A 23,056-nucleotide genomic window follows, 5' to 3' on the forward strand; every position below is an offset into this window, starting at 1 on the left:
ATAAACTAACCATAAGGCCACAGCTGTCTGCACACCGCCCAATCCAAAATGGATGCCTTCCCACCCAGTCACCTAGAAAGCTGAAACTGTACAGGACATCTCATTACTCATTAGAAACACAATGTGTTTCGTGTACACCGACTGGGTAAAACCTGCCAAACCCATGTTGCCATCTTAAAATGAGACCAAACTAGAGGCGTGTGAAACCATCCGACCTGCAAGTAGTCCCTCCATTCCAGCATTACAATATGTCTTCACCATGGGTGTACCGTTCTTGCGGTTTAAATGACCCATTTAATACAATCCTTGATTCAGTCTTCCCTGGGATACTGATGAGGAAAGTGTTTGTCCGTCTCTTCATAAACAGAGTGACTAAGTTCAGTTGAGTTCTGGATTTTAATACGTATTTATCAATCTGCAGATTGGGAGAGAAAACCAGTCTTCTGACCATAAATGACAACACAACACCAAGCTTAGGTCTCAACCAGGTCTCTCTCGGCTCCGAAAGCCGGAGGACCATCTTTTATAGGGCACAGGAATGTAAACATAGATAGTGACAGTCAGGCAGTAATGACGTTACAACAGTCTCAGAGGAAGAGCTTCACAGCTCCCAACACATGACCACTCAGACTAGAGAGATCATAGTTGGCGCTCTCCTTGTAGTCATGACAAAGGACGTTTACCCAGTACTTTCTCCTGATCACGAACATCTATTAACCCTGACACAGACACAATCTACTGTTATTAATAGCAAGCTTACATGATAAACGTACTAACTAGTATCCAATGACTAGTTCTATTGATTATTGATTAATGTAAGCACACAGGAAATCCCAATTTCTTCCACAATACCACGGCTTGATTCCCTGGTAGAGATGTTTTAACAGGCTTTTATGGAACAGTACATTTTGTATTCAGTACAATCTATGTATAAGCTAGACACAAATTAAGAGGATCCTGGCCCATAACCACAAGTATTCGTATGAGAAATAACAGTACATAAGTAATGAAAAAGAGGCAGGTGTAATGCTTATGAGATTTATTAACCGATATCATTTGGTCCCTTCAACATGAAACTGTTACAATAACTTGTATCATGGCAGAATAACTTGTGTATCATGGCAGTAAAACAGGGGTGACAAGGTCAAAAAAGAGGGACAAACACAGATCTGATACACTTTGAAAATAACATTATCACAGAGGATAAGATTAACAAAAGGACTGGGAAAGAGATTCTGTCCGATAAGAACAGTGCAGTGCTTAAAACAGTGCAATGGAAAACTGACATGACAACAGTGAAATGCATTTCACTTCATTCGTCCAAAGCACAACCCAACATTGATAACTGGTCCAAATAATTTTTGCGTCACGTAACAAAACAGACCACACAGCTCTTCACGTGAACTGAAACTATGCAAAGGTGCATAACGTACTCCTCTAAACACACAGCCTTATTAGATTTTTACCGATTGAAGAAAACTAAACAGGAGAAATTGAGCTTTGAGCCTTTCAAGTTAGTCGTCACTGTTGCACTTAGGAGTCAGTTTCAGTGTAGACAACGTCATGATCATGAGGCCAAGTCAAAAGTAGGTTTAGGTGCCATATCTTTTTTGTTCCTTAAAGGCCAGTACGATATTTTCCTACATTCTAAGCTCCTCATCCCTTGATTAAAGAGAAAACAATGTTTCTGGGCAGTCGTTAAAACAATTGTGGGAGCCGATTAAAACGGCAAGGGCAACTTGCCCCAATGCATACATGCTGAAACACCAAACACAAAGCAAGGCAGGACGTTTGGAGGCATGGGAGTCAGTAAGAACTAAACAAGATGCCAATTCTAATTTACAGTCCACTACGGGGAATACATTGGCACACATTTTGGCAAGGCGGCGCATGTCAATGTGGGTGCTCTCGCACAATTTCATGATCCGTTTGGACAGATTCTGCAATACATACCGAGAGTATCCATCTGACAGAGACAATCTCTCCCTTCATTACTTCCAAGTAATGTTTTATGCTTTGCTTGTAGGGAACTCATTAAATATTTTGGGGACTTATTGATTTTCAATGGGGGATGCTATAACCAGCACATCCTAGGAGACTCACAGAATACGCTTGAAACCTTTTTTTATGAAGAGAAAGTTCTAGACAATCACAAGTTAAACTTTGAAGAGTTCAAGGGCGAGGGAGACTGTGGTACAAGGAGAGGATTCGGCAGAAGCAGCAATATTTAGAACGCCATGGCAGATACAAGCCATTGTAAAAGCCAGGCGGAGTCGCGAGACAAGGTGGGGGGTCTCTGTCCATCAGATTCCGATCAGAGGCTTCCTGAAGCTCCCTCCACCCCCCCCCAAGCTATTCCGACACCAAGCCGACCCTTGGCCAACCACAGTTCCTGCCCCCTACTCCCCTTCACTCCACCCAAAAAAAAATAAAAAAAATAATGAAAATCCCCGCAATCCTTCCTCAGTAAAAAAATAAATAAATTCAAACGAGGAAGCGTGCCACATACCGGTCCTCTACACAGTTGAGGAAGTGCAGACATGATGGTACCGGCGACTAACCCAGGGGAACCAAAGCAACAAGGTTTAATGTCAACAACCTTAAGCGTTTCCATGGAAACGTGGAGGGCGTTGTACAAAATCCCCTCAAGAGTCCTTACTAAACAGAGGACAAGCCACCACCGACAGTAACGGCAGCTTTGAAGTACAAGACAAAGACTCGACACGGGTCGCCAAACATGGGCCAACCCTTCCGTCCGATTTGCCTCGAAGGGTTTACACCATGCATAAACTGACTTATGCACATCCTGCGTATTTCACACCATCCACTCGTGTAAACCGCATTCGGACAAAACGGCATGAAAAGAAACGAAGGAGTTACGCTCCGTCTGGTGACAAGCGAACGTCCCCAGATCGCCATCGGCGACGCTTCAGCCAACACCTGGGTTGGCTGTTCGCAAAGGGCCCCCGTGTATCCACTTGGCAAGGCACTTGGAAAAACAGACCCTTCAGGAGATCCGAAGAGACCTCAAAAACCTGTAGTAGCTCGGTCCAACTCAGGAAATCTAATTCCTCTCTGTCGCCATCCTACGTGTTTGGCTGTGCTGGTTGTAACATTCCCACCCACAACACTGAAGTGGGTTCAGGTGAAATCTGAGATTAAACGCTGCCTCAGGAGAATGATAAAACGGCGAGTCTGCTCACTGCTGCCCTTTGACTTGCTCTTGACGAATGACTTAAACATTCAGGAAACCCCCCCCCCCCCCCCCCAAGAATGGGCGTCTTCGCGAGCGGTCACGAAGGAGACTACGAAAGAATCGCTAGAACTCTAAAATGTAAACAAAACCTTTTTCGAAACACTTTCTGATGGAAATACTAAATGCCCAAGGAAACACTGAAAAGATGAAATGGGCATGGGTTTTCAAAATGGTAATACTGGAAAAAAGCTCCACGGTTGCCCTCAAAAGGCAAAAAAGCTCTACATTTGGAGCAAAGTTTGCTTCTGGCTGTGTGGTTCATCGTCCCTATGAAGAACGCTCCAGGGGACCCAAAAAAATAAATCAAGCGTTGAAAAGAGTCATTTTCATACAAGTCATTTTCGTAATTTCTGTCAGACATGGCAAAGGTCCAGAGCAAGGGTCTAGGGAAACAAACTGCTTTGATAAGCAGTCGTGCTCGTGTTGTGGGATATTACAGGCCTACATTAAAGCAACTACAATTATTTGATAGGAAGTGAAAGGCTTTGTTGTTAAAAAAAGCACCCCTTATACACTTTGTAAAATTTGTGTGCCAACAGTGCCAACTAACTTTTTTTTGTCATTTTTTGCATAGGACAGACTTTCATTTCAGACTTTCAGATTTCATTGCTGCACGGTTTCAATGTCAATACATTATACATTATCTACCTCATATCTTTTTCTTGCCCTACCTCTGAAACACATTCCCCCACCTTCCCTCTTTCCCCTTTAGAACATTTACTGGCCTAACAGAAGCTTTGAAAAGTAGGATCTGCAGCCCAAAAATCTGCATCAGGGACATTAATGGCTTTTGTGGACACCGACTTTCAAATGATACATGGGCAACAGAAGAGGCAGTAGGTGGATACCTACGGTATTGTGCTGCCTCGTCAGAAAAAGGGCATATAGGAAAAAAGACCAAACAAAACAAAACCCAAAATATTACTCTGGGCCGTTTTCAACTCTTCTTTATAGAGTTGTGCATGTCAGCTGTGTGTGTGTGTGTGTGTGTGTGTGTGTGTGTGTAAGCTGGTGTTTGTGAGGTCAAGGGGCAACGCTGAAGGAGAAGTTGGCGGCCAGCCTCACTTTGTTGCGCGGAGCCCTCTTGCTAGGGCTGTCCACGGAGGTCTGGATGTGCGCCAGGGCATGGGGGGGCTTGGGTGCTGCTGCATCCTCGGGCTGGCCGCTCACAGCAGGGGGGGGTTCCGGTTGGGGGAGCTGGTCGCAGACTCTGGAGGGGGGATCCACCTCATCAGCACTTCCCTCAGGCCTATCGTCCTCTGGGCGTCCACCAATCAAAACACAGAACGAGATTTAGACGAGGCGGTTGAGGCGAGAAATATGAATAACTGTACGACCGTCGACAGCTTTTTGATTTCCATGAGTCAGCCTCAATTCAAAACGAAAATCCAACACACAGTTGACAGCAGAAGACGAAACAGACAGACAGAGGTTCTGCTGATGTCCCAAGGTCAGAGACAAGTGCGCTACAGAGGGAGCTAACCTGAGATGCACCGTGTGCCAGTAGACTTTACCGCGTGGGGCCTAGGTTCGATTACAGCCCGCGCCATTTCCTGCATTCCCTCCCCTACATTTCCCCCCCCCCTCGCTCTCTAGACAGTCGACCATAAAAAAAACGAAATGCCCCCCAGAAAAAAAGGGGGTCTAACCCGAAGGTGGAGGGGTAGGAGGAGGAGGTGTCCGCTCCCCGAAGTGGATGAGGTCGGCCTGCCGGAGGAGGACGGGGTCGGGGCGGAGCTGGGGCGAGGGCAGGCAGGACGGCACGGGGCCACACAGCAGGTCGACCGGCGAGGCCAGACACAGGAGCTCCGCCTCCCCCGCCATGCCAGCTGAGACGAGGAGGAGAGGTGGGAGGGTCAACATTTATGTAATTATTTATTTTTTTTTTACAAATGAGAGAATGAAAGAATTGATGACGAGAGAAGAAATGAAGTTGGCCAAGAGTAGGGAAGACAAATGCTTATGTTGCTTGTATTACACCAAATTCGGCATCAAAACACTTTTAGAATAGTCCATTTTATTTATATAATTGTAACTATTTCAGGGAAGAATAAAAAACTAACCTAGATATACAACCATTCTAACCAACGGTTGTACAGCTAATGAGCTGCCTTCAGATCATCCGCAGGAAGCCCATCAAAACGAAGTAGGAGGAGGCTTGTTTACCTGGGCTGGGAGTGCCAGACTGGTGGTTGCTACAGGGGCTGTATCCCTCCTCTTCCTCCTCCTGCTGGGGGCTGGCGGAGGCTGTAGAGCTCACCCTCGCTGGGGAGGACAGATCAGGTCAGTTACAGTTACGTTACCTGTGCTAGTGGTGAGATGCCACTCCTAGCGTCGTTGATTCCATTTGTGGTGTCAATAAGTCACTAGATTATTATTTAAGTCACTTGATTTCTTTTTTTTGGGGCGTCTCCTTCCTTTACCTTTCATATCGTTCTTCAGAACGATAATCCTCTTGTGTCCATGTCCTTTGATCCAGACCACCTGTCATGAAAATCAAACTTATTAGCATAGCGGGAGTCAGGTGGCTGAGCAGTTAGGGAAGGGGGCTTGTAATCAGAAGGTTGCCAGTTCGATTCCCGGCCGTGCCAGATGACGCTGTGTCCTTGGGCAAGGCACTTCACCCTACTTGCCTCGGGGGAATGTTCCTGTACTTAATGCAAGTCGCTCTGGATAAGAGCATCTGCTAAATGACTAAATGTAAATAGTTATTTGAACTCATTTAACACGCAATGTCACAAAGTCCCACAAAGTCGCCCACAGACCAGCACCAAAAGTACTTGTCAACACTACATTAACTTACTTCACTATAAAATTGATAGGCAAATATATGTAGGGTGAAAAGGGTGAATACATTTCATTTTCTTCTGTTTCATGTTTTTGGAGAAAGAAGTTGCTTCTTATTGAACAGTGCCGTGTAGGGATGGTGCACAGCAGAGTAGCAGAATTTCATCATGCTGTGGACTCCCAACTGCATCTTTGGGATGGACCCATGTTGCGCATGGGGAAGTCTTAGAGTCCCTGGACACAATCTGGAGCCTATCCTCATCCTCCTTACACCTTGCCTCATCTCAACATAGCAACTGCTAGTCCAGACCCGTGAATGCTTCAGAAAATCAAAATAACCAAAATGACTAAACGGTTTTCATAGATGGCATTCGAGGCCTCCTTTCCTGGGGGAGGGGGGTTTATCCATGCCGTTCCTACCTGAGGTATGGCTCCAAGCAGCTCGTCGATGGTGGAGTAACCGTAGGCGCGGGGCTGCAGGTTGCGGCCCGTGAACTTGCCGTAGGCACCGGGGAACTCTGTCAGGAAGATCTGGTGGTAGTGGTAGGTGTGGAGCATGGCTCGCACGCCACGCGCAAACTGGTACAGCCTGGTCAGGCGCACCCTCTCGCCGCCTCGACGCCCTCCAGCGTCCCCCTCGTCTTCCTCCTCGTGGAACAGCTACCCAGGGTGACGGGGGGGGGGGGGGGGGGGACGACATTAAACCAATGATGAACAGACTTCATGAAGTTTTAAACTGGACCGAACCTGCCATCCGTAAAGGTTACATGAGTAGTGCGACACTGACAATAGATATACCCCCTCCCCCCACGCCAAATATGCACATACAGTACTGTGCAAAAGTCTTAGTCGGCAAAGATTTCACATGAATATTTTGGAACACAAAAAAGACATTGTGTCTCCTGTACGGGCGGCAGTGTGAAAGTGCAACGTTGAGATTTCCGTTCAGCCCTTTCGTTCCATCATTTCCTTAAAAGCATTCGCTGGAGCATTTCTGCTTCACTTGCTAGACTTTTGCACAGTACCGTACCCACTTAGTCCCTGTGAGGCACTGTTATGCCTAGCGCCCCCCCCCCCCCCCCTCACCTCCACCAGGTAGGGCAGACTCTTCAGCAGCTCGCTGAGGGACAGGAAGCCGTACTCGCACGGGTTGAGGGCGGTGGCGTGGGCGCGCAGGTACAGGTCGCTCAGCTCGTCCACCGACGCGGACGCGCACTCCCCCTCGCCCAGCGCCATGAGCAGGGCCAGCAGCTGGCAGGTGAGCGAGCGCAGAGACTTCCTGTTGATGAGCTGCACCTCGCGGCCGCCCGCGCCATCCACCACCTGACGGGAAGGAGGACGGAGGTCAGCGTGTTTCGAAACTAATGGGGGAGTCTGGGACAAAGTTGACTACCCCTTGTAAACTAATGTATGCATTCTAACATTTTCTAAAAACATAGTATGCATGTACACACACACGTATATAATATGGTGAAGATATCACAATAAAAACACGTTTTTAAAATGGTCTCAGATTCGGTTCCAGCAGGTATCAAGGCCACAAGGGGGCGCTAAAACGCGATTCATCAGGAGAACGACAAAGACTAACGACTTCGGAGCGCTTCACAGTTGCACCTGACCATCCAGTAGCTTCCCTGCTAGCGTCCCTGCGACGCAACCAACACGCGGACATTCCAAACCGTCAAATTGCCTCGTACCTTGACCACGTGGCCCAGCTTGGCGAGCAGCGTGGGCAGCGAGCCCACGTCGTAGTCCTGCAGGCGCAGGCCGTAGCCGTAGGTCTTGCTGTACTCGGCAAGCAGCTGGCTGGCCGGCAGGCTCGAGTCCGGCTGGGCACGCAGGAGCTTGACCAGCTGGGCTGCCAGGGCCTTGACCCGCTCAAGCTCCGTCAGGGTCAAGAGCTTCTCCTCGCCGCACTCCAACACCTGGTGTATGTGTGTGTGGGGGGGGGGGGGTTACAGGGGAGGGAAAGCAGGAAAGGAGCAGAGGGAGAGAAGGGAGGCAGGGTACAGGGAAGGGAGGGAGAGAAGTGGGGGTGGCGGGTGACGACAGAGATGGCGACAGAGGGAGCGAGAGCGAAAGACGAGAACAGGCAGACGCAGGGAGACAGGTGGAGGGAGCATAATAGATTTGGCAGTGAGGAGCAAGAGAGCGGAAGAACAGAGCAGATACGAGTTTAGAGAGAGAGAGATGCAGATAGTGAGGAGAAAGAAGAGTTGAACATTTGTTACCACACCGTACACCGCCTCACACGGGAGAGAGAACAGACGAGGGACAACGAAACATCTTCGCTCTGTCAACACTTAACGGATCGCATCACTACAGATAATCACAAAATAGACCACGGCCTGACAGAAGGCAAAACGCACACCTCTCCCAAACTCACCGTGAGCACGTCGGGGATGGCCTCAAAGAGCTCCAGCAGCTTGCTGAAGCCGTAGTAGGTGAGCTTGCACTGGCGCCCAAAGTGGTGGTGGTAGGTGGGGATGAACTTGCTGAAGGGCATCCGACAGTGGGGCTGGTGCCTGAGCAGGTCCACCACCTCCTTCCCAAACTGCCTGGTCCTCTCCACCTCCTCGGCCGTGCGCTCTGGGGAAGGAGCGGAGGTCAGGACCATCTTGGACGATGCGTGTGTGTGTGTGTGTGTACACCGGGTTATGTAAATGATATCCATCCATGTCTACGCATCTAGAATGACCATGTAGCTCTGCAGTACATGTAAATATTGGTCAATTCTAATTAAGCATTTCAAATGCATGTTTGCGTGTGTATGAATGGTAACAGAAAAGTGTTAAAGTTTTGCTGATATCGAGTATTGGCATGTAGGAGGCGAAGGAGATTCTTTAATCAAAGTACAAACCCCTTTCCGTTTACTGCTGGATAGCTAGCTAGCCTAGGGAGCATCAAAACAGTGTTGGCCTGAAGGTATGTGGAACCCTAAACTAGATTAATGGTGTCCGTTAGGGGTTCAGAGCATAAAAAAAAATCTTCATAGATAAGAGGAAAGAAAACGAGACATTACATTTGTGAGTGGGTGGGCAAATGGAACGAATAGGGGATATGCGCCCCCCCCCGGTGGCAGCATATGGCAGCCCCTGGCTTGGGGGTTTAGGGTTCGGGTTCACCTCTCTTGGGCACGGAGATGACCGTGTCGGAGTCCTGGTGGATGACGGTGACCGTGGTGTCTGGGATCTCAGCCAGCAGGTCCATCAGGTCACACATGCCGTAGTCGGTCACGTGCCAGTCCCTGGAGAAACACCTGGGGGAAGGGGCATGCGATTGTGGTCAGGTCGCAATTCTTAGTATTATTATTATTTTTTTCAACCAACGACAACTACATCCAGTGTTAAATGTGTACTGGATGTCTGTTAATGCACCACGTTAACACCCAAATTAGGATTCACAAAAACATGGATAGAGTGGGGACAATATACATAAATAACCCTCTAAAACAACCGATCGATCCAAACTATGACCTTTTTGCTACAGGTTAACCAGGTGAGTCAGGTGGCTGAGCGGTGAGGGAGTCGGACTAGTAATCCAAAGGTTGCCAGTTCGATTCCCGGTCATGCCAACTGACGTTGTGTCCTTGGGCAAGGCACTTCACCCTACTTGCCTCGGGGGAATGTCCTTGTACTTACTGTAAGTCGCTCTGGATAAGAGCGTCTGCTAAATGACTAAATGTAAATGTAAACCAAGATCTTAAGCTTGGTTGGTAGATGAGTGCACATGACTGGCTGAGAAGGAGGGCTGGTCCCTGTGGTACTGACCAATGGTAGGCCTGCATGAAGTCCCTGATGACCACTTGCTTGCTGGCCTGGAACTTGAGGAGCTTGAGCAGGTCGTGGGTGAAGCGTTTGACCTGGGCGCGGTGGGTGAGGGTCAGCAGGCGCTTGGTGCCCATGCCCAGGATCTGCAACACAAACCAGGGTGAGGTGAGGAGGTGGCACACGGAGGAGGAACGTGTGAGGAGAGGAAGAACAACATGCACACAGACACAGGGTTGAACATACACACACAAAAATACAATAAAGAAAATGAATAAAAACACCACACACCCAATTACTTACGCATTAACGGATGTCAGTTAATTATGCTTCATCGAGCGAACACTTAAATCTCCCCACATTGATAGCGCACACTGTATGAGTGTCCTGGGAGACAAACGATTTTCTTTTGGGAGCGAACGTTATCAACTTAAGTCTCATTACATGCATGGCAGGTTTGAAGCGACATGCAAGACACTGATCAATTGACTATAATTAGGACTCAAACAACAAGAGCGGTACGGCTCTTGAGCACAGTTTCTTGAGCCGTGTTCATTTGGATACAGGGTGACTAAAGGTTCGACTCATGTTTGAGTTATTTTGTTTTGGTTTAATCTACTAGCTGTCAAATCGACGTGCCTTGATATCTGTTTGTATTGGTGCACACTGTCACCTCAATTCAATCTATGCGCTTTTTTTCTCATAAAATGAAGGGGAAAAAAAAGTTGTTGCGTATTTCTATTACCCAGTACACAAAGACCCCCTTCTGACCCGTCTTTAATAGGTGATATTCAAACACTTAAAAAAACAATTAATCTTTAAGTAGTCTACTTTAGCCTAACATGATATGAGGGTCCCATGCAGCTATTGTTCCAGACATTCACTCTACAGTGGGTCTGATTTGTTAAAAAAATAAAATAAAACTAGTTAAACACAGTTTATATTTGTGAGTGTGATAGGGTTAGTAAACACTGCACCAAAGTTAGCCTCGACTGGGCGAATTTGAATGGGTGAGAATGGTGGAGTGAGTGGGTGAGTAAACATGACAGCGTTAGCCTTAACTGACAATAACTGACTATGACTGACTGTCACCTGCAGCACGTGGGGCACGGCCTCCAGCAGCTCCAGCAGCTTGGAGTAGCCGTAGTCGGAGACGCGGCACTGCTTGGCAAAGTGGTGGTGGTAGGCTGGGATGAACTTGCTGACGGGCATGACGCAGAAGGGACGACCCTTCATCAGGTCGATGACCTCGCGGCTGAACTGGATCAGCTGGGGGTTCCCCACAGGGCTCTTGCAGCGCTGCACCCACGGGTCTGTGTGTGTGGGGAGGGTTATATATTGAAAGCGCTTGAAGGTTGCGTCTATGGGACTTTTGTGACATTCCATTATCAACTTGAGAAAAACATAACAAAACGAATATGGCTTTAATGCAGAAGTGAGATGTTTGTGTGTAGTTTAACATGTTGTTGAGTAATAGGTTGACCAGCAGAGCGACTGTGTGTGTGTATTTAAGCTCACACACCTGCGTTGGGCGCTGGCGGTTTGTTGTGGATCCACTTGATGATCTTGAAGCCGTTCTGGGCCGTTACTATGGTAATGCCAGGGACGCAGGTGATGAGGTGCTCCAGCGGGACCCCGTTCTCCAGCTGGCCCTCCTCAGCCAGATGCAGTGGGCTGAACTCTGATGCATAGCAGTCTGGGAAACTTTAGTTTGGGAGGAGAGTACATAGTTCATAATTAATCAATCAAAGCATCTATTGAAGTTTGTGTTTCTTATAGACTACTGCTAACACAGAGCTCAAGGCTAACAGAGGCACTATGGCTAACAGGGAGCTAACACACAGGGCCTATGTGCTAACAGGGAGCTAACACACAGGGCCTATGTGCTAACCGGGAGCTAACACACAGGGCCTATGTGCTAACCGGGAGCTAACACACAGGGCCTATGTGCTAACCGGGAGCTAACACACAGGGCCTATGTGCTAACAGGGAGCTAACACACAGGGCCTATGTGCTAACAGGGAGCTAACACACAGGGCCTATGTGCTAACAGGGAGCTAACACACAGGGTCTATGTGCTAACAGGGAGCTAACACACAGGGTCTATGTGCTAACAGGGAGCTAACACACAGGGTCTATGTGCTAACAGGGAGCTAACACACAGGGTCTATGTGCTAACAGGGAGCTAACACACGGGTCTATGTGCTAACAGGGAGCTAACACACGGGTCTATGTGCTAACAGGGAGCTAACACACAGGGTCTATGTCCTACCTGAGCAGGGGCAGGGTTCCCTCGTGGGACTGCAGCAGGCTGTGGACCTGGGAGGACAGGGCCTTGATGGACACCACCACAAACGGGATCTGATAGGAGTCTGGATCAAAGTCGGCCTCACTGCAGGAGGGGGGGGGCAGGGAGAGTTGCAGGGGCAGGAATGGACAGATTAGGAACAAAAAGCAGATGTATCGAAATCAATCCAAACTAGGTGTAATTAGGGTTTTTGGAGGGGAAAGTGCAAGATCTAGCACAGGTGCCTCTCTGAACCCCATCGCTGAGGAAAAACTGCCTGCATGTCACACGTTTGTGCAAGTCTAAGTGCACGTCCCCCAAGTGTGTTAATCCATATTTATGCGCCTTTTAACTGAAGCCCTTTTGGGTGATTATGCGCGTCTTATCCTTGTGTGCATGTGTTCTTCTCTTACCCCTGTGTGTGTGTATGTCTGCCAGAAAAGTTGAAGATGTAACCCTATAAAATGATACTGTGTTCAACATTCCTTTTGTGCAGAGGGGAACTACCTCAAAGTTAACTCTAGGCTTACGTAAACATTCTGGACCCTTATCTTGTTGACCTGGGGGAGGGGGAGCATTTGTTACTGACTGTTGCTGAAGACAACAGGATGTTGGGGGGGGTTTGTTTGTTTAAAGGAGATGGGAGCTTTTACGACACCAGGGACCAGAGATTCAGCTGCTATTGTGTTTCAACCAGGGTTGACGTTGCACGCACGCACATGCAAAGGAGACAGCCAATGAAAGGAGAGCCATGTGACAGTTGCATATCTGTGTATGAACCAATGACTTGAGAGCGGTGTTGTTTAATTGTTCTTGCATGGAGACCGGTCGGTAGACAAACTGAACACACCACCATGGCCTCGGTCTCCTTGCTTCATATATCAAGTAATCAACTTCCTTGGCTTCCTCACCGACTGAGCAATACTTGGTAAAGACGAATATTTCCGATAGTGTCTTACCCCTGTATGCACGAGTGTGTGCGTGCTTGCGTCTCCTACCTGAAGCCCTCCTGGGTGTGGTGGTGCCGGCACACGGGCTCGTGGTACTCCAGCTCCTCGAACACCACGGGGCTGGCGCTGGAGGAGCCCTCCTGAGACTGGGACGAGCCCAGCGGGCTCTGCCTCGCCTGGCTGGAAGGGAGGAGGCACACCAGCCTGGAGCCGCCCTGCTCCCGCACCGCCACCATCTCCGACAGCCGGTACAGGTCGCTCACCGCCAGCTTGCGGCTGTATCTGGGGACGAGGGAGGGCAAGGGAGAAATGGAAAACGATTTAGCGCGCCGAGTTTCGCCGTGAAAGAATAAATCACTTCACTATAATGTGAACGCATTATTGGGTTATACTTCACGGACACCAAGGGCATGTTTGGCAGTGGGACCACTGGCTATTTATACTAATAAACATTGTTGTTTAGTGTCGTTTTTAAACGTTTATTTTGTACTGCGGCCGTGTCATTTCCCATACGGAGATCAATAAATATCAAACACTATTTGGACTGCAGACGCCAGATGCACTCACTTCTTCTCATATATTTCGGTAAACTTGAACAGGGGGAGGCAGCAGGCCGGAGCATCCTGGAGAATGGAGATGATCTCTGAGCTGAGGATTGGAGAGATTGATACCCAGATCCTGATCAACATTTCAACTAATACCAGAGAGAACATTTTCACACACAACACACACACACACACACACAGCGTCAGCTGACCACGTCCAAATCAACTGCGGGGCGTACCTAAGCATGGCGAGCGACTTGTTGTTGCCCCCGGTGACGAGCGACACGTGGATGCGCTTGCCCCCTATCTTGTAGCGGTGCAGGCCGCTGACGGCGCAGATGGCCTGCTGCAGGGAGCCCATCTGGACCGTGGCCTTCAGCTGATAGTCTGTGTGGGGGCTCAGCTCCACTGCCTTCACCTGAGGGGGGGGGGGAGTGAGAGGGACACAGAGACGGACAAAGCGAGAAAGAAAGATGGTAAAAAGCGAGAAAGAAAAAAAAGTAAGGTGGAGAGAACACGTGAGCGAGCGAGGTGAATAAGTAGGGCTAGATTAACAGAGCTGGAATTAACGCTGTAATAAGAGAGGAAAGGAGAAAGAAAAACACAGCAGGATCAATCCCCCCCCCCCCCCCCCCCCCACCAGTCATTTGTCTCCATGAAGCTCCGTCCAGCCGACAGAGGTAGTCTCTCACCATGCCGTGGCGTGAGAAGGTGTCTCGGAGGAGCTGCTGGAGCTCCTTGCGGGACATGCGGTAGTCCAGGTTGGCCACCTGCACGTCGGCGCCGTCCAAGAAGGGCTGAGGGAGGCCGTCGGGGAGGGGGCTGCGGGGGGGTCCCAGCAGAGGGGAGGAGCGGCTGGACAGGCAGGGGGACGCGCTCCTGGAGCAGGGGGGGGTGGGGGGTGGGGGGGGGGGAGGTGGAGAGACGAGGTTGAATTAAAATGTGGAACAGTCACCTGATTGTTGTGGTCGAAGATAGAACGGTTAAATCATCCTTCATTGAAGCATTCAAACATGGGCGCTTATGCACCCAGCAATTCACCCATTCATCCACCCATTGATTCTCCCCATTCATGTTCTCATCCATTGATTCTCCCCACTCATGTCCTCATCCATCAGGCTCCCCTCACCTGGAGGACCAGGAGCCCTGAGACAGCACCGAGGGGCTGAAGGTCCTGTGGAGGCTCAGCTTGCTGAAGGCCGACGGCGTGCTGATCTGGAACTCTCCGGAGCCCCGGTCTGTGGCTCGCTCGGCGGGGGAGTCGGCTCTGCTGCGTGGCGTGGAGCCCCTGGAGGGAGCAGGATCACACAGGAGGTTTTTTTACGGAGGTTAGGAGACTATCGACATGGTCTGACCCATCGACAAAGCCGTTTCCATTTAATGAACAGTTTCTAGTCATCAACAGTCTACAGGCAATCTCTCTTTTACCAAGACATCCAATAAGGAATGGTATGGGCCACATTAAATCCAACAGAACAACTGAATTAAGGACAGGATGGGCAGAATTTCCTCTAGAGGTTCTAACCTTCTAGAAACAACATAATTACAATCACTTTCATTACAATAACAACAGATGCAAATTGGCTGCTAGCTAGCTCTGGTGCCATTACTTTTAATTGAACGCCATTCCTGCCAAAAACGACAAGAAAACAAGAAAAAAGGTAAAGCTACGATTTGACCCTTGGCACATCACCCTCCATACCTTCGGCGGTACATGGACTCTCCTACGAGGCTGGCCTTGGGGGGCAGAGAGGGGGGCTGGAGGGCGTCTCTGTTGCCGTGGGGGGAGGAGGAGGAGCAACGGACCTTCTCCGGGTGGAAGCCCGTCTTCAGCTTGGCTTGGTCCAGCCCAACGCTCGCCTCCTGCACCAATGGAGGGACAGAGGGCCAACCACAACACGCGTGTCATTAGAGGATGCAAACACAGGATTGGTCGGTATTCGTCTCTGAGGAACAGGACGCGGGTTTGATCGGTGGTGACGGAACACCACGTTCGAACGTGAATATGAAGTTGATGACAGGAAGATGTTTTGGAGAGCCAGATCAACTTGGATTCACCATCATCCAAGGTAGTGGTTTTAATAGTAAAAATGTTATCTAAAAGGGAAATATGTTATTTTTCACCTCAACCCTGCATGATAAAGCAGTTTAGACTTTTGAATCTTCATAAATGTCTTGCTGTTTAGTCTAGACCTTTGAACCTTCATTAACGTCTTGCTGTTCAGTCTATACAGCTCTTCTCCAAAGCTCTTCCTCCCACCAACTTAGCATGGACACAGAAAGGGGCAGAGAGCAGCACACAGCAGAACAACAGAAACTTCCAGACTTGGAATGAACCTGCCTAGGGTTAGAAGCAACACACACACGCACACAAACAGGTAGGCAGCATTCGGGTGAGCTGAGGTAATGGGGATGCAGCAAAAAAGACACGGCGAGGGAATTTGGCGTTACACAAGACATGGACCAGAGCGCCGGAGAACACCACGGACCCAAGCACAGAGTAGAAATGGACACGGACCACAGAGACGACGGGCTAGACACGGACACGCTGAAACTATGAAGCAGGCGGGCCTGCCAGTCGTTAGTGTACACAGAGCATGGGAGGAGGAGGAGGCAAGCAGGGGAGGTTAGCGGTTACATGCTAGATAGCTAGCGCCGGTTAGCAGGTGGAGGGGGGGGGGAGGTTAGGACAAAGCACTGGATGGAAAAGGGGGGGTTGGGGGCAGACAGTCCGGCTGCTGACCTGCAGGGACCTGGCAGGAGCTGGGGAGCCACTGGCAGGGGGGCCGCTACACCCCCTCCTGGGGCTGTAGGGTCTCTCGGGGACGGTGGCAGGGGCAAGGGGGAGCCGGGCCGTGCGCCGCGACCTCCTGGGCGACCTCGGCTTCTCCAGGGGCAGGAAGGAGAATGCGGAGGCAGTGGAGGGGGGATGGGGGACGGCCGAGGCCGGGGGCGGGGTGGCGACAGGGGGGACGTCGCCACCGCCGCCGCCGCCAGTGCCGAAGCCCGGGGGCCGTGGCGACAGGGCGAGGCTGATGCGGCGGCCGTACACATCCTCGTTCTCCATGCGCTTGCGGGCGCGCTCCGCCGCGTCCTGGCTGCCAAAGCGGATGACGGCGGTGCCCGAGGACACGCCCAGCACCTTGCCGCCGCAGTTGTCGGACAGGCGGCGCAGCCGGGCGCTCACGCTCTTCCCGTCGCGGTTGGTGGGGAGATTGTACACATAGAGGAGGTTCAAACTGGGCTGGGGGAGGAAAGGGAGAAAAAGTGTGGGGGGGAGAGAGACAACGGGGCCAGGGGTTTGGGTTTGAGGATTATTTATTTGATGGTGCGTTTGGAAATGAAAGCAAACGCAGTCAGAAAGGCTGGTAACTGGTCTCCAGCTCAATGCAGAGACAAGGCCCAGGCCGAATATTTTGGAGGGCTGCAGGAGGTTGTATTTAAATGCAAAGGGCTGAATTTGCAAGCCTAGGGGAGGGACCTTTTTGGACTGGTAAGGTCCTGTTCGCTCCCTAAAACCCTCTTAGAGAAACGCCCTCAAATGCGTCTCTCTTCTAAACCAGCCCAATTGCGGTTACAAAATGTCAATTTCAGTAAGCGGACGAGCCACAACGCGTTTGTCTGATGCGGCCTGCCACTTCCAGTCAGCAACGGGCCGTTCGTGTGTATACGCTCCCCCCCCCCCCCCCACACCCCCTCCCCCGGGGCCTACCTGGGATTTGACGACCATGCGCGGCGGCAGGTCGGCGGTGATGTCCTGGAAGGTGACGTGGCAGTGGGCGTGCTGCAGCAGGGCGGGCGACGCCTCGGCGTTGTGCACCAGGATCACCTGGAAGCCGTGGCGGTGGCGGAGGTCGCTCAGCTCGCTGGCGAAGTTCACGTCGGCTGAGGGGCAATGGGGGGGGGGGGGGGGTTAAAAACAAAACTGGTATGGAAAATGTGATACGGTAAGCTCAAATAAGATGGAAAAATCGAATCAAATATGTAAACCTTAAATATGAAATGGAGAAATATTATATGAAAATATCTAATATGATACAGAAAGCTGGTGGGAAATTGTTCACACGGGCCGTGTTTAAAAAATGGACAATGATAAGCCAGAGGGCAACAAAATGTAAATTCTATTTCAATGACCCTAGCAAATAGAGCCACTCACAGGAGACGAGAACGACAGTGGCAGGGGCCGCGTGAGTTTCGGCAAAGCGTCGGAGACTCTGGCGCAGCTTGTCGTCTGCGGCGTTCTTGGCAGTGGCGTTGATGTGGGCAACGGTCACCTGCGAAAACAGACACGTGTCAGCAAGCTGGAGATTCACAGGTATGCACAGGTGGCATAACCTCCCATACCTGACTATTGTCCTGTGGAAAAACGTGCATGCGTAAGTAATGCATGTCAACTGTAGGGCGGATTTTCTGTGTACATGTACAGCTTGAGTCTCTGAGGCCCCTCGCTGAGCAGAATATAGATACGGCCTAGACAGTGAGGAGCAAAACAGGAACAAATAGGACCTTACATGATTAACGACCACTTCACCTGTTGTACGTTCTACTGTATCAGTGCACTGATCACTGAGACACGTTAAGGAAGCGATTCTGTACATGCCATGTTTAACATGGCCCACAACTGCATACAAGCAGTCTTGAGAGACATGTTCTTCACCTCATGCTAGCCACTGTTGTGGATTGGTGGCTTGATCCGACGTCGAGCTAATAAAACCGAGTCAACCCTTTTTATGATTGTCGTGACTCTTTCCGGCCTGCCTGCTGTGAGATCTCATCCTATCATCAACTAACATGTTTTTTTCTGCCATGGGCACTTGGATATCTTAAGTGGCGTCACTGTTGCAGAGGGCGAACACATCCTCGTTAGCGATGTCACTTCCTTCTACAGGTGCTTGTAAAGAAAACGACAAATCTCCTCTCCAAATTGATAACGTTCAGTAGTCAAGTCTTAACCTCTGGCGTTCCCTCAAACCCCGGATGGTGAGCCTAATCGGATCCCTAATATCAACAAGTTAAAATCATTTGAAACAGGTGCACAAGACTAGGGTTGGAGAAAAAAAGACAAGATTTATAGTTGTACAGGAAAACGGTATAAGAGAACTTGGAGACCTCCCAGATCGTCTGGGTACACACACACCTGGCAGTTGTTGAGCTCCTGGATGACCGCCTTGTTCTCCTTGCTGATGTCGCAGACACACATGAACTCGGCCTCGCGGTGGCCCTGGAAGAAGCGGGCGCGCATGCGCTGCACCACCGCCGCCGCCGAGCGCCCCGTCGGCACGCAGCAGTTCTCGATGTCCCAGAACACCCCCACTGGGGGCACGTTCTCCGGGCCATCGGGAGAACCTGGGGGGGGGAACACGAAGACTTCCGTTAAGGCAACGGTGATCAAATGCAAACGTACAGTTTGACGACTTGAACAGAACTACAATAACATCTGCCCATCAACTTAAACTGTAAACATGTGCAATGGATAATTGTTAGGATAATTTCTTTATCAAGTAATGCACAGTCGTCAGATTCAAAGAAAGTACAATAGTTTAATGCTTGCCAGCAAGGAGACCAAGTCTGATCGCAATACAAAGTTTGTCTAGCTCTCCAGTCTTCAGGTAAGACCATTTAGTGGTGAGAAGTCCCCTCCTCAGCAAATCAGCTGTCAATATGATCGATCCCAGAGACAGTGCGCTCGTGCACGTGGAAACTTAGAGTTCCCTGACCCTAGGCTTGACCATATGATTCACTCAACACAGATAAGGTTAAACACGTTTATTTCACCTCTAGTATGATAATGGTCAGCCTAGGGCAGTTTGTTTACGTAAGCCTAGTGTCATCTATAGGTCATGTGGGGAGAGGGCTCTCTACTGGCAAGGAATGCTAGCACCAGTATTTTCAGAATATAATGTTCCATTCGAAATTTCTCAGACAATAATTGAGTTTAAAAATATTTTTGTTGGATTATCTGTTTTCTTATGTCTTTTTGAACTTTCTGTTCTCATGTCATGAAGTGTAAGGCCTATTTGTTCATTGGCTTGGCAAGTCAGGGAGATAGTGGTCACAGGTTAAGGACTGGGGGTTTATCGTTTTATGATAAGGAACACAGAGAGGAAGATACTGCTTTATGATCTACAGCTGTTCCAAGGAATGGACAGATGGTTGAACAGAAGCATAGCTATTAACCTAATAGTCGTGTAGAAAAAGCATGTTGAAATGTTTGTTATCAGAAGCCATCAGGTGCAATGCCTTTAAGCCTTAATTTCCACATGGAAGTAATCAATACACACATTTTCATGCGTCATTTCTTGTAGACAACAACCACTGACAAAACGCCACACATGCAAGTCCTACTGACCATACTTGGTGGCAGCCTTGCCCAGGCTGGTGCCCAAGAGCAGCAGGCCGTCGGAGGAGGTGCCGCAGCCGTTGCATATGGGGATGGGGGCAGACTGGGGCGGAGCCACGCCAGGCCACGCCTGGTCTGGCTCCGAAGCCACGCCCCTTACAGGCTAAAGAAAGGGGGGGGGCAGACAAGAGAGTGGTCAGAGGCCAAGGATAACTTACTGTGAGGATGTGCTCCCTTTTGAAAAGACACCAATACCTTAGTGTCACTTACCTGTTTACTGTGTTAAACAGGTTGAATAAATAATGAATTCAAACATTAAATCCTTGGATAATGAGTTCTGTTATCAACCCAAGTACCATAACACTGAAAAAGCAGGCAGGGATGAGAAAAACTGTTTTTTTACATGGTAAAACATTCAAATAGCATCATCCATCTGGCTTTTAGTCCAGCACATGCCACAGATTCTGTTCATCCTTCTGTGTGGATTAGAATCCCCCCCCCCCCCCCCCCCACGTACACTATAAACAAGCTGCTTGAATCAACAGTGCCACAGTGAATGAAGAGAATACCACCAACCTTGGTCAAACATCCCTGGCAGTAGTGCGCCCCCTTCAGACAAACCGTGCGTTCTACACTGAGGTGCATAGGGTTAGAGCAAAGGTGCGACGAGGCGGGTGAGTGGTGGTCACATTGGCCTGCGCCGGCTCTCTGGCTCCCCCTAGCTGCCGGGCTGTAGCCACCACTACAGGGGTAGTAGCTGGAAGAGGCCAGGCAGGAACTGTGTAGGGGGGCCACGAGAGGGGCAGAGGGGGGAGGCAGGAGGCTGGCCTGGCTGTAAGGTACAGGGGCGGAAGGGTAGGGGCGGAGGAGCCCGGCTGTGCAGCAGGGAAGGTGAGAGTAGGGGTGCGAGGGGAGGGGCTGGGAGGTGGCCACAGAGGGCAGGTTGAGCTTGTAACTCCCAGAGCCGCGCAGCGTATTTAGGGCATCACCTCCGCCGCCGCCTCCTCCTCCATGACTGGGGAAGTGGAGGGCTGACGTCATGGAACTAGCCCCAGTCATGCTGCTACTAATGCTGGGGGGTTCCTCAGTGCAGGGGGGCATATACAGCGAGACACCGCTAGCACCAACACAACTGCTACCACCAGTGACAAGCCCGTATCCACCAGTAGTGCTATAGTGCTGGAGGCTCCCCTCACAGTGAGTGCACGCGCTTACTTTGGGACTAGCCCCCTGTTGTTGCTGCTGTTGGAGGGAGTCTTGTTGTTGGGGAGGTACAGGAGGAGGAATCAGACAGGGAGGGGGCAGAGGAAGTTGGGCCAGGGGGAAGGGCTGGGAGGAGGAGGAGGTGTGGCGAGGAGGAGGGGGGACATCTTTCAGCTCCAACACAGGCTTTCTGGTGTCCATATATTCCTTCTGAAGACAAAGAAGCAGTCAATCAATCAATCAATGTCACATCTGAAGGAAGCTTGCAAAAGGGGCTTGGTAAAAAAGGTCATTTATTTTTTCACAGATAGTGGGGTCTCTACAACTGGACAGTTAAGATAACTCAGGGTACATTCTGATAAGGGCCAAAACGTTTTTTGTATGTTTGGGTACATCATGATAGACCGTTGAGAGGATTTACATTGTAATTAGTGCGGGAGTCAGGTGGCTGAGCGGTGAGGGAGTCGGGCTAGTAATCTGAAGGTTGCCAGTTCGATTCCCGTCAAATGACGTTGTGTCCTTGGGCAAGGCACTTCACCCTACTTGCCTCGGGGGGAATGTCCCTGTACTTATTGTAAGTCGCTCTGGATAAGAGCGTCTGCTAAATGACTAAATGTAAATGTAATTAGGGGAAAGGTTATTCCTAAAATAAAGACATAACAGCTAGTCCTATGGTGTGACCACATACCACCCCCTCAAAGGTTGTCAGTGTAACATGAGCATGATATATCCTACATTTGAGATTAAATATGACACTATGTAATGAACTTCACACTTTTGCTGGTGGTCACTCATCTAAAGGCTTTTTGTCATTTACAAATGGGACTGGTGTTTTTCTGATGGGTATTTCTACAGAAGATTGTTATCCTTATGCAAAGGCCTACCTGTTTGTCTGAGTAAGGGGTGTTTTTGTCGTAGGTCGAAAAGCAGTCGGTGAGGTTCCACAGCCGAGAGGAGGTCTCCGTCTCGGGCTGGTTGAGCCATGGGAAGGGTCTAGAACTGCATATAGGTCTCTCCTTTCCCAGTCCGTCCATCGTTGAACCTTACGGGGACTTTCACCATGCTTTCATCGTTCTTCTCTTTCATTCTTCCCTGCAACACACAACCGCGTTCTCCTTTGTTTATTATGCATTGAGGCGGCACGTTCTACTGTACTGTGCCTTTAACTGAATTTGTGTGGCAATGGTGACACTATGGCCGAGGGCTACTTTGCTATGTGAGCAGAAACCGTACTGTGAGCGCGTTCTAGTTGTGACATAACTAGGCAATATAATACAGAACGAATCAGAAGATTGCGATTATTTACTGGAAACGAGCAGCTAAAAAGAAACCATAGCTAGTTTGAAAAAATGGTTGATTGCTAGCCTAGCTTCCTATTCGCTGCTAACTTGCTAGTGCCAGTAGTACTGGAGAGATGTTCGCTTGTGGCGTAACTAACGTTAGATGTTACGTTAGATGACTATATTTATATACTAGGCTATATAATAATAAGTATTAGCTGAGGCCACATCAAACTAGCTAGTTAGTGTCGACTAGCAAGGCCTTGTTTGCTTAAGTGTCTTACCTGCGGCGCTACCTGTCTTCCTCTCTTCGCAATTCCCCCCTCAGACTGTTTGCCCCTTTCTAACTCCTCTCAAACCGGAGCCCCTTTGTAACCTACATTTGCCATAAACGACTTCGCAACTGTCGTAAACGTAAGCAGCCTACCCACACGACAGCCCATGTACAACCTGCCCTCCAGTTAGGTTGAATGTGTTTATGGGGAGTTATCTATGTGTTTCATTTATACGATTTATTAATGTATGTTTGCATAAGAGAGTGGGGTCATGTAAGCAAAATGCATCTTAACAATGCAATGGTGATATGCAGTCGTAAAAGTCCTAGTGTTCGCATGGGATACAGATTACCTGCCATTTGATGT

The 23,056-nt window shown here is 49.6% G+C and overlaps 1 protein-coding gene across 1 annotated transcript; it reads right to left on the reverse strand.

The window, feature by feature from the left end:
- Window positions 1-483: 483 nt before the first annotated feature.
- On the reverse strand, window positions 484-22,749 carry LOC136965708 (meiosis regulator and mRNA stability factor 1). The gene is made up of 27 exons (XM_067259903.1): window positions 22,700-22,749; window positions 22,020-22,227; window positions 20,509-21,345; window positions 19,942-20,095; window positions 18,730-18,938; window positions 17,749-17,866; window positions 17,305-17,477; window positions 16,336-16,836; window positions 15,295-15,455; window positions 14,722-14,880; window positions 14,285-14,471; window positions 13,832-14,010; window positions 13,615-13,695; window positions 13,096-13,329; window positions 12,083-12,202; window positions 11,333-11,514; window positions 10,903-11,123; window positions 9,814-9,956; window positions 9,169-9,302; window positions 8,430-8,632; window positions 7,741-7,968; window positions 7,130-7,366; window positions 6,464-6,703; window positions 5,680-5,740; window positions 5,423-5,521; window positions 4,906-5,085; window positions 484-4,515 (listed from the first exon to the last, which is right to left on the reverse strand). The coding sequence occupies exons 2-27, from the start codon at window positions 22,167-22,169 to the stop codon at window positions 4,280-4,282; spliced, it is 5,427 nt and encodes a 1,808-aa protein (XP_067116004.1). The 5' UTR covers window positions 22,170-22,227; window positions 22,700-22,749; the 3' UTR covers window positions 484-4,279.
- Between the last annotated feature and the right edge of the window lie 307 nt (window positions 22,750-23,056).

Source organism: Osmerus mordax, chromosome 21, assembly GCF_038355195.1.
Source record: "Osmerus mordax isolate fOsmMor3 chromosome 21, fOsmMor3.pri, whole genome shotgun sequence".
Classification (NCBI taxonomy): Eukaryota; Metazoa; Chordata; class Actinopteri; order Osmeriformes; family Osmeridae; genus Osmerus; species Osmerus mordax.

Excerpts from the sequence above, each read along its gene's own strand:
- LOC136965708 (XM_067259903.1), bottom strand. The coding sequence starts at position 22,169 with ATGGACGGACTGGGAAAGGAGAGACCTATATGCAGTTCTAGACCCTTC. Across the intron at positions 18,939-19,941 it reads CAAGGCTGCCACCAAGTATG|GTTCTCCCGATGGCCCGGAG; the intron begins GTCAGTAGGACT and ends TCCCCCCCCCAG. Across the intron at positions 11,124-11,332 it reads ACCGCCAGCGCCCAACGCAG|ACCCGTGGGTGCAGCGCTGC; the intron begins GTGTGTGAGCTT and ends CCACACACACAG.